Consider the following 11273-nt stretch of genomic DNA (forward strand, 5'->3'; position numbering starts at 1 on the left):
ACATACGTTGTTGTTGCTTTTGATTAAGCTTTTGTTAAAATTGTCTGTTAGCCTAGGTATGTATGTTACACTGTAAAATTGTTTAGGTCTGCCATCGGTATTTTCTGTAGTGTTGTTGATTTTTGTGTGTTTAATCTGTTCCATTTCCTGTTTTATTAGATTTTGTATGAGTGTGTGAGGGTAATTATTTTGTATTAATATATTAGTGATTTTTTTCAAATTTTTATCCCAGAATTTTTGGTGGCAAATTTTCAGCACTTTGTATATGAGGTTTTTTGCGGTATTCACTTTATATTTAGAGGGCTGGGCTGAAAGATAATTAATTAAACGCCCAGATGAAGTGGGTTTGGTATACCAATCTAGCACAAGTTTATTGTCCATTCTGAAGATACGTGTGTCTAGAAAGGGGATGCTGCCATTATTTTCAACTTCCACCGTGAAATTGAGTTTGTTGTGGTACTTGTTGAGGGTATGTAGGATTTGATCTAAGTCCCTTCTCTTCACGATAGCAAATATATCATCCACGTATTTGCATAAGAATTTTATATTTATATTTGACCTTTCTTTAAGTTCTGCCATAGCGTAATTTAATAGGTCATCCATCACCAAGTCGGCTATAGTAGGAGAGAGTGGGTTTCCCATCGGCATTCCATAGGTTTGAGCGTAAAGCTTATCGCCCCACAGAAAATAATTATTATCTTTTAAACAAAAGTTCAGTAATCCCAGAAATTGTTTTTTTGTGATGGAGTTTCTTCTGGAGATCTCATCCCATTTTTTCATTATTATCTTGATCGCGAGCATCGTAGGTATATTAGTGAACAATGATACTACATCAAACGACACCAGTATGTCGTCGTCGGAAAGATTTATATTGTTGATTTTTTCTTTGAGTTCAAAGGCATTTTTTATATTAAGTTCATCAGATATTAAATCTTTGAGGATATCTCCAACATATCTAGATAATCTGTAACATGGTACATTTATGGACGATACTATTGGACGGAATGGATGACCAGGTTTGTGTATTTTAGGCAAGCCATACATTCTGGGGGCATTAGCAGTTGACATTCCGTCCAATAGTATCGTCCATAAATGTACCATGTTACAGATTATCTAGATATGTTGGAGATATCCTCAAAGATTTAATATCTGATGAACTTAATATAAAAAATGCCTTTGAACTCAAAGAAAAAATCAACAATATAAATCTTTCCGACGACGACATACTGGTGTCGTTTGATGTAGTATCATTGTTCACTAATATACCTACGATGCTCGCGATCAAGATAATAATGAAAAAATGGGATGAGATCTCCAGAAGAAACTCCATCACAAAAAAACAATTTCTGGGATTACTGAACTTTTGTTTAAAAGATAATAATTATTTTCTGTGGGGCGATAAGCTTTACGCTCAAACCTATGGAATGCCGATGGGAAACCCACTCTCTCCTACTATAGCCGACTTGGTGATGGATGACCTATTAAATTACGCTATGGCAGAACTTAAAGAAAGGTCAAATATAAATATAAAATTCTTATGCAAATACGTGGATGATATATTTGCTATCGTGAAGAGAAGGGACTTAGATCAAATCCTACATACCCTCAACAAGTACCACAACAAACTCAATTTCACGGTGGAAGTTGAAAATAATGGCAGCATCCCCTTTCTAGACACACGTATCTTCAGAATGGACAATAAACTTGTGCTAGATTGGTATACCAAACCCACTTCATCTGGGCGTTTAATTAATTATCTTTCAGCCCAGCCCTCTAAATATAAAGTGAATACCGCAAAAAACCTCATATACAAAGTGCTGAAAATTTGCCACCAAAAATTCTGGGATAAAAATTTGAAAAAAATCACTAATATATTAATACAAAATAATTACCCTCACACACTCATACAAAATCTAATAAAACAGGAAATGGAACAGATTAAACACACAAAAATCAACAACACTACAGAAAATACCGATGGCAGACCTAAACAATTTTACAGTGTAACATACATACCTAGGCTAACAGACAATTTTAACAAAAGCTTAATCAAAAGCAACAACAACGTATGTTTGGCATATAAATCTAACATAACCCTGTCAAGTATCTACACCAAAACAAAAACCCCGATTCCAACGTCACAACAAAACAATGTAGTTTACGAAATCGAATGTAAGGGAACAGAAAACCAAACATGCAATAAAACATACATAGGAACAACAAAACGTACACTAGGCGTAAGATTAAAAGAACATGCTGCAGACATTAAAAACAACAAAAACAGCACAGCACTATCGCAACATACAACAGCCACTGGCCACATAGCTGACATAAGCAATGCGAAAATCTTAGACAAAGAAAAAAGAGGAAAAGTCAGATTGACACTGGAAAGCTTGCGAATAATGCAAAACAGAAGCCGAACTGTAAACAGGAAAGAGGACACTTATGACATTTCATCCGCTTATTTATTATGTTTATAATTGTTGGTTTTTTCTACTTATGGATCAAAGTCCAATTTGACAAGTATACCTAAACAGAAGGGTATCTAAACATTTTAAATTTTGACTTGCATTTAATTTATTTATTAATTACAACTGTGCATTATGTAAATTATAATTACATATTTATACACATAAATTGTAAGTTTTTTATCTTAATGTGATATTTACACAAAAAGTTCTTCAATTTTAAGTTCTATAATTTTCTATTTTCATGTTTCATGTTCAACGTTGTTGTTTGTGGTGTATTATACTATTATTTAATAAATGCAGTCTGCCCCTGAAGAAGCTAAGAAGATTAGCGAAACGTAGGGCTTGAATAGTGGAGTCCTTTGACTTGCACTAAAGCAAATTTTGGTCATTGCAGCCTATTTCTATTACTTAAATGATTTAGTTCTATCGCAAACCGGTGTTGGACCCATACAAGGTAGCTTTTTATAAGCGTGGACGAAGCCACTAATGCAGGAAGGTTTTATGTGCAAAAATATCATGCATTCTATTCTTGGTTCCGAATCGGTCAATATCATTTTCCGGTTTATTGGAAATGGTAATTCTTTACTTTAGCTCACAACTGCTAAAACTCGTCCGAAAATATCGGGAGAGGAGTTAGAATACGCGCTTGGACTAAGGATTCAAAATTAAAAATTTGATTTCGTTTTGGAGATATTTGCAAACAAAGTTTAAAATTTTCATGTAGTTGTTGTAATTTTGATGATTTTGTGGTACCCAATAGAAAAACTGTAGCTAAAAGTAGTTTGCGCGGATATAGTTTTGCTCTCCAAAGCGGTGCTGGACCAACCCAGGGTAATTTTTTATAAGCGCGGCCGAAGGCCGCCAATGCAGAAAGGTGTTCTGCGCAAAAATACTATGGCGCATAATCATAGCCAAAATAAAATAGATTTTAAATTTAGTTGCAGCTTTTTGATATAATTTTCTATGAGCTATCTGTCAAAAAAGCTGAAACTAAATTTAAAATCTATTTTATTTTGACTATGATTATGCGCCTATGAATCTCACCCCGGTTTCCCAGCGCTCCGGGGCCAAATTTCGGTTTTTTGAAATAACTTTTGACATAAATAAAATTTTGAATTTGCGCTTGGGGATTCTTGGTCCTGGAATCAAAACGCGCCCTTTGACACCTCTCCCGATATTTTTGGTCAAGTTTTAGCAGTTGTGAGTTAAAGTAAAGAATTGCCTTGGAAATATATTTTGTCTTAAATAAAATTCGCATTCTTTTGGACGTGTTTTAACAATTGTTAGCTAAGATTAAATTATCAATTAATTCAGCTGATGAAATGAACCAGCCTTATCAATTTGCCATGGTTGTTGTAAAGTAATCAAATATTTTGGGTCCATACTACACACGCAGTACTCCAACAACCACCATATGAACATTGCATTAGCATCACGTAGTGACATATTCATGCAACCCTGTGTATTTTTAGTTTCCAAACAACCCATTTGTAATCGCATATTTTTTTTGTCATATTTTAGCGACGCGTTTATTAATTCATTTATTTCTATAAATTCTACTGCATTAAGAATAACTTAGGAGTGTATGACTTTCAAACAAAACAAAGCAACATATCACAAAGTTGTGCGTTAGTAAAAAAAATTTGTTCATAAAACGTGATTCCTTTAAACAGTACAGCAGATATGGTTGATCTCGAAGAATTGGGAGCGCCGGCAGAAGTTACTGCGATGGAAGCTAGAATTGGATTGTGTCGTTTATGTTTGCGTCATGATAAAACAATAGCGAATATTTTTAAAGAAGAAATAGAGGCGGCAGCGGTACCAGTTGGTGATAGCGCCATAAATTCTGCAGATGGTGAAGTGAAGAAAATGCCATTGGTGGAGCGACTGTTTGATTTGTTGGGAGTTAAGGTATGTTTTTGCATTATGATTGGCTCTTTTATCATATTTGGGCAGAAAAAGAGACGTAGGTGTAAAGCTTAGGTTTGGCAATGGTTAGACAATACTATACCCTTTTGTAGCGTTGTTGTTGTGTAGGAATACATAACAATTCCCCGCCAAAATTTTAAAGCAATCTTGAAAGAGCGGCGACATATCGTTACATTAACAACATTAAATAGGAATTTGGAAATGCATTAATGGAATGCTGTGGCTGTGTTCAAAGAGTCAATTCAACAAAGGGGATCTAGTTGTTGTTGTTGTTGTAGCGATACGTTTGCTCCCCGAAGGTTTAGGGAGTGATCGATGTGATGGTCCTTTGCCGTTTACAGATCCGGTACGCTCCGGTAACACAGCATCATTAAGGTGCTGGCCCGACCATCTCGTGAACGATTTATATGGCCACATTAAACCTTCAGGCCAATCCGGTATTTTAGTCGCCTCTTACGACAGGCATACCTACCGCGGGTATATTCTAACCCCCTGACCCGCTGGTGTAGGGGATCTAGTTCTTTTCTGTGGGTAATGAGTTACACTTGAGCTTCTCCTTAACTCGACCGCATCACGATAAGTAAAAACTTGCGTTTGTGATTAGTGAACCATTCTAATGGTCCCCAGTCTAATGAGGGACCATTATAATTTGATTGTGGGACTTTCTATTGGTTTCGGACATTCTTATCGTTTCGACTCGAATGGAAAGTAGTGTTCATTATAACGCCTAAAAAAAGAATACGAAAAAAAATAAAAATTCTGAAATATCAGAACACAATACTGATTAAAACTTCAAAACCCAAACGAAAACTTGCGGCTGTCGGATTAGCAAGATAACATGTTGGGTGTTCTCCAAGAAGTGCAGAAATTTGAATTTCCTACAAGACGTGATGTCCCAACGATCATCACAGTATATATCTATAACAATCCGGTCTTATTACCGACCAAATCCACGGCCACGTGGAAAAAACAGATGGCGAAATTGTGTGCATTCACGTTGTTGCTGTCGTTACGCTACCGCTTGTCGCTTGCCGGTAACACTTGAAGAAAAGATAAAAAAACGTTGATTACAATTTACAAATCAATTGGCCGCTGATGATGTGCTACGCGTAGCCAGTCTGGTCCCCTGTTCTACCAAATGCTTAACTCAACTCCTACGGGATGTCTTATGAACATTATCAACATAGTGAGGAAAAAGAGTTCAAAGTAAAAGAGCATAACTATATGCTGAACAGACATTTTTTGCTAAATTGTGCCACACCGGAACATCTTTGCAAACAACTGCTCGCCCCTAGCCCTGCCTAAAAGAGGGATAGGGAAACATCTCCGTAAGAACTATGATGAGATCCGTCGGGTGGAGGCGGTATGGCCTAAGGTGCAATGTGGTAATAATAAAACGTTCCGAAATGGTCGGGCTTGTATCTTAATGTTGCTTGTTACCGATCTATAGGCGGCAAAGGACCATCAACATCTATAACACTCCCCAAAGCCTTCGAGGAGTGTCTTTATCGGTAATAGAACAACAACAACTATCCAACCCTTGCAGAAGAAGAAAGCAGACTACAAGGTAACACGTCTCACTCTGGATCAACTTCGTTCCGGATACTGTAATATGTTGAACTCTTACTTGTCCAGAATCAGCCCCATATATATGCGTTATCTATGACCTGCATGTGATATGTCCCCACATGACAAATTCTTCCCTATGGTACAACCCTGTTGAATATACCATGCACAACATTGCTCAAGAAAAAGGAAATATTTCAATTGTAGGTCATAGGAATCCGCTTTTCCCTGTAGTGGTGGGCTGCTAGGCTGACTTGAAGAAGACGGCATGGTTAGCGAAGAGCACACAAAACTTCCCCCAGCGGGTTAGGGGGGGTCAGAATATACCCGCGGTAGGTATGCCTGTCGTAAGAGGCGACTAAAATACCAGATTCAAGGGGCTGTGTAGCGCAACCCTGCAGGTTGCCAGCGCAACATATAGCTTCTCCAAACCCAATTGTCAACCTCACCTATCCGCGGCGAATCCTGTTTCACTAACAGACGAGGCTCTGGCGACCCTAAGCTCCTTATGGAACTTGGGGTTGGGGAGGGAGGGATGGCCTGAAGGTTTAATGTGACCACATAAATCGTTCCCGAGATGGTCGGGCCAGCACCTTAATGGTGCTGTGCTACCGGAGCGTACCGGATCTGTATCCGGCAAAGGACCATCACATCGATAACACTCCCCAAAGCCTTCGGGGAGCAACCTTATCGCTACAACAACAACAACAACAACAGCACACAAAACTAGCATCCATTTCTTTAAAATGAAACTTTCAGAACTGCACCTCCTAAAATCTTATAAAATTTCAAAAAACAAATAAATAAAAGTGATAAGCTCTTAAGGCAGGTTTAGAAGAACTTATATAGCAGTATGGAAGGAAGTCTCTAGACCCATGATCTGATGGAATATGCCTCGGCGACATACTCAGCCCTGCTAACTTGTACCTACGAAAGTTCCACAAAGATTTCAATTTTTAATATAGGGGCTAAGCTGGTCTCCTTATGTACGAGCCGTTCCGGAGAATGCTCCTTAACAGAATGTTTCAAAGTACTGAAGACGCCAAGAAGATAGGCAATATCTACATCAGGAAATTATACACAAGGTTTAATGTACTCTTTTTTGGTAATCTAAGTCAGCTCAAATCTTAATATAAGGAACCTCTTTTGTTTACCTAAGCCTTACGGTTAGTTCTATAAATCGATTACATGATACCGACCATGTTTTGTTAGACGTGCTCCTTACCTTCGTATGTCTGCCTCTGGTCAACAACAAACTTTTATTCTTATATATCAAATTGCTCTATCTTGTAAAAAAATAAACATCCGCGTTGTGATAGATTATGAAGTCCAACTGTATGTTCTTAATCAAATCAATACCTAAATCCGTTTATTGCAGTTCGAATACTCAGCCTCACTACCGAGTAGCATATGTCAGCGCTGCTTTGCATTGTTGGAGGCTTTTGGCAATTTCCGCGAAAACGTACAGAGATGTGAGACTGAGCTGCAAAGGTGGCTGGATGATGCAAACAAGAGGGCAGAAGCAGGCGAATCACAACGACCAGGTCTAAATGGAAACCCTGGTGAATTTGAGCCCGAGGAAGACTGCATTATAACCGAAGTTGATCCGGATCAAGAATATGAAAGTTCAGAGGATGACTTTTCAATGGAATCAGATACAGAAATGGAGGAGCAATCGGAAGCATCACCAAATGTAACACAAACAACATTGAGTTTAGCGCAGACGCTCACGGAGGATGAGAAAACAAATATTATTGATAATGCTTTAATGACGCAACCACCGCCACCTATACCCCCCGCCACGGCAAATGCTGAATTGTTAAACAACGATAAAATACAACCAACCGCGCCACAAGTACATGATATATCACCAACCTTCGCATCACAGCACTCGATGTTAACAAATAATGATACATTTATTGCCGGCGAAATTTTGGTTAGGAATACATACCTCTGTCAAATTTGTGATATGGCATTTACGGTGCAATCGGAATGCCAAGAGCACGAATCACAGCACGATAGCGTTGCACCCTATGTCTGCACTTTCTGTTCACAACGTACTTCCAGTCGTCAAAATTTAATATATCATATCAAAGAACTACACGATCCCGAACGTCCTTATGTATGTGCGATTTGCAAAAAAGGTTTTGTACGTCGTTCAGATTTGAAAAAGCATACGATTGTGCATACAGGCGTACGACCATTCGCTTGTCCAGTTTGTGGAAAGAGTTTCTCACGCAACACCAATTTAACTAAACATATACGCATACATAATAGTATAAAACCGCATGTTTGCACCTACTGCCCAAGATCATTTTCAAGCGCTATCGATTTGCTGCGTCATGTACGTACGCATACTAGTTCGAGACCATATCAATGTACACGTTGTCCAAGCACTTTTTCACGTCAAGATAAATTGCAGCTGCACGAAGAAGCACATTACCGCAGAGACGCTGAAATGCTACAGGCTCAAACGGGAGGCAATGGTACGCAACCTCCTTTAAGTGGTGTTGTTATTAAAAATGAAGATGGAAGCAATGCTATGGCTGGACAATCCGAAAATATTGTAGTAGCACTTAATCCCTACGGTGATACAGACGCGACACAAGTGCCTAATAGCTTGACTTCACCACAAGACCAATTCCGCGCTCAACAAAATATATTACAAACGCAATTGCAACAACAACAACGTCCTGTGATGCCAAAACCACCGCCACATAAACCATCACATCCACGCATCTTCACATGCACCATATGTCAGAAAACTTTCACCCGCGAACGTGACTTACAACGTCATCAGGCATTACATCTCGATACACTTTTTACATGCAAACAATGTGGTACTGGTTTTAATAGACGCGAGAAACTGGCACGTCATGAATTGGAATTTCATGCTCCTCAACATCCATGTGAAGTCTGTCGCATACAATTTAGTAAGCGTGATGAATATGAAATGCATATGAAAATGCACGAACTGCAACAAAATGCTGTTATGGCTACACAAGCGGCAATAAGTGCAGCAGCTGGTATGGTATTTGGCAGCAGTGTTGGTGCTGCTGTAGTGGATAGCGTTTTTGGCTTAGCTGGTGGAGTGCCCAACACTAGTGGACCATTAAATTTAGCCACGAATTCGACGAGCATTGCTGGTGCACCACCACCACCTGCGGTGCCGCTGCCTAAAGATATGTCAACCACATCGCATCGTCCCTCGGCAGCTGATATGTCATTCTATAGCCAATTGGTTCCCACCATGAATTTAGGTTTCTATAACGAGACGCGTCCCGAAGATCGTAATGGCATATAGAATGCGGATAGTGGAGGTGTTGGAATAGGCGCGTAAGTTATTTGCATAATCATTATGTTATTTTAAGTTGTTTGTTGTACGAAATATATATATGTATGAGTATATATAATTATGTAATTTAGTTTTAGATAGACCTAAATGTCGTTACTTAAATATATACTTCTTCCGGAACTACTTTATTTTAAACAATGAACAAATATGTTTTTAATTAATAACAGGACGCATTGCTCGAAGCTTGCACTGTAGACGTTCCAATAAGATTAAAAGAAGACGAGAGCTGTACATGATCGACCAAGCAGGAAAGGCGTGCAACCAAGCGCGGGGCTGCAAAGTGTCGAAGATCATGTGCAGGCCCCAAAAATTTAGATTAACAAAGTTACTCTTATCATTGAAAAGGGGGGACGGTAGTGGGCGAGATTAAAAGAAGACGAGGCTGTACATGATCGACCAAGCAGGAAAGGCGTGGAACCAAGCGCGGGACTGCAAAGTGTCGAAGATCATGTGCATGCCCCAAAAATTTAGATTAACAAAGTTACTCTTACCATTGAATAGAGCAGACGGTAGGCTTGTGATGGGTATTCTGACTGGACAGTGCTTTCTGGCGTCACTTACTTAATTGGCGCTAAACCGTTTAAACGATTATGGCCGTCCAGCAATGCGCGCCAGTCGTTTCTTCGCTCATAATTAAATCTTCGGTACTTGCCTTCGCCAACCCGCAGAGGTCCGTAAATATTTCGCAGAACTTTACTCTCATACATTCTGATAAGTTGCCGAATATGAATGGCAGTAAGACAATGAGCAGGTATTGCAGGGTGCTCAATCGGTAACTATAGTCCAATATCCTGCACGCACTACACTAAATTCATTTGCTTAGGATATAGGTAAATGCATAGAACATAGGAACAGGTTAAGCGCCTATGCTACCAACAAAATGACATCCAACCAAATTTATTGCCTAAGAGGTGTGAATCTGCTGATTGTCGGTGGGTACTATATGCAACATGTTGGTCGGTTTTGTGAACTGAACTATCAACCCTCATCCAATGCAATGATTAATTCCCTTAGCCCCAGCGGGTTAGGGGGCTTAGAATATAGCCGCGGTAGGTATGCATGTCATAAGAGGACACTAAAACACCAAATTGATTCAAGGGGTTGTGTAGCGCAACCCTCTCAAGGGGGCAGCGCAATATATAGCTTCTCCAACCCAATTGTCAACCTCACCTACCCGTGGCGAATCCTGTTTCTTTATCAGCCGAGGCTCTAGCGACCTCACGGATCTAGGAGGTGGTAGGGCGTTATGGCCTAGAAGGTTGCTTGTGGTCATACCAAATCGTTCCCGAGATGGTCGGGCCAGTAGCTTTATGGTGCTTGTTACCGGAACGTACCGGATCTGCATTCGGCGAAGGACCATCAACAACATCGATAACACTCCCCAACGCTTTCGGCGAGTGTCCTTATCGCTACAATAACAATTTTAATTCCCTTGCTTATACCTACGGTTAACCCCTGCGAGGCGACATATGCCGAGCTTCTCCTCCAATGTTAGTCGCGGTGCTGATATACTATTGAAGTTTTTGCCTAACAACTGTTGAAGGACGACTCCGATTAGGATAATGTTTTTGTAAGCCCAGAACTTCGATATCGTGGCCCGCCATACACCACCATACTACGGTACCCGACGTCAGAATTACAAAAACGAAAGCGCTGCAAAAGTTTTATTGGCTGATTTTAGCCGATTTTTTTGCCAACAAATTTACTCTTGAAATCACTGATGACATGATATGAAACTTCTCGCTCTCTGAAAGCGCGTGAAATTGTGCATTTTTTATAATATTGGCCATAGATGCCATCATGCTCAAAATCCAATTTGGGCATTTCAGAATAACTTTGGGGTATTTTACATGGTAAAGGTTTAATTTATAATTTTCACCGAAAACTTACTCAAGATTGTAAAATGGGATATCAAAAAACTCGAATTTTTGTCAGGATTACAAATCCGAAGA

At 39.4% G+C, this 11273-nt stretch overlaps 1 protein-coding gene across 1 annotated transcript; it reads left to right on the forward strand.

Moving 5' to 3' along the window:
- The first annotated feature begins 3938 nt into the window (after positions 1-3938).
- On the forward strand, positions 3939-9467 carry prg (piragua). Its single transcript, XM_067769384.1, has 3 exons — positions 3939-4077; positions 4145-4382; positions 7345-9467. The coding sequence occupies exons 2-3, from the start codon at positions 4155-4157 to the stop codon at positions 9268-9270; spliced, it is 2154 nt and encodes a 717-aa protein (XP_067625485.1). The 5' UTR covers positions 3939-4077; positions 4145-4154; the 3' UTR covers positions 9271-9467.
- Positions 9468-11273: the final 1806 nt, after the last annotated feature.

The sequence above is a fragment of the Eurosta solidaginis genome, chromosome 2 (genome assembly GCF_040869045.1).
Source record: "Eurosta solidaginis isolate ZX-2024a chromosome 2, ASM4086904v1, whole genome shotgun sequence".
Classification (NCBI taxonomy): domain Eukaryota; kingdom Metazoa; phylum Arthropoda; class Insecta; order Diptera; family Tephritidae; genus Eurosta; species Eurosta solidaginis.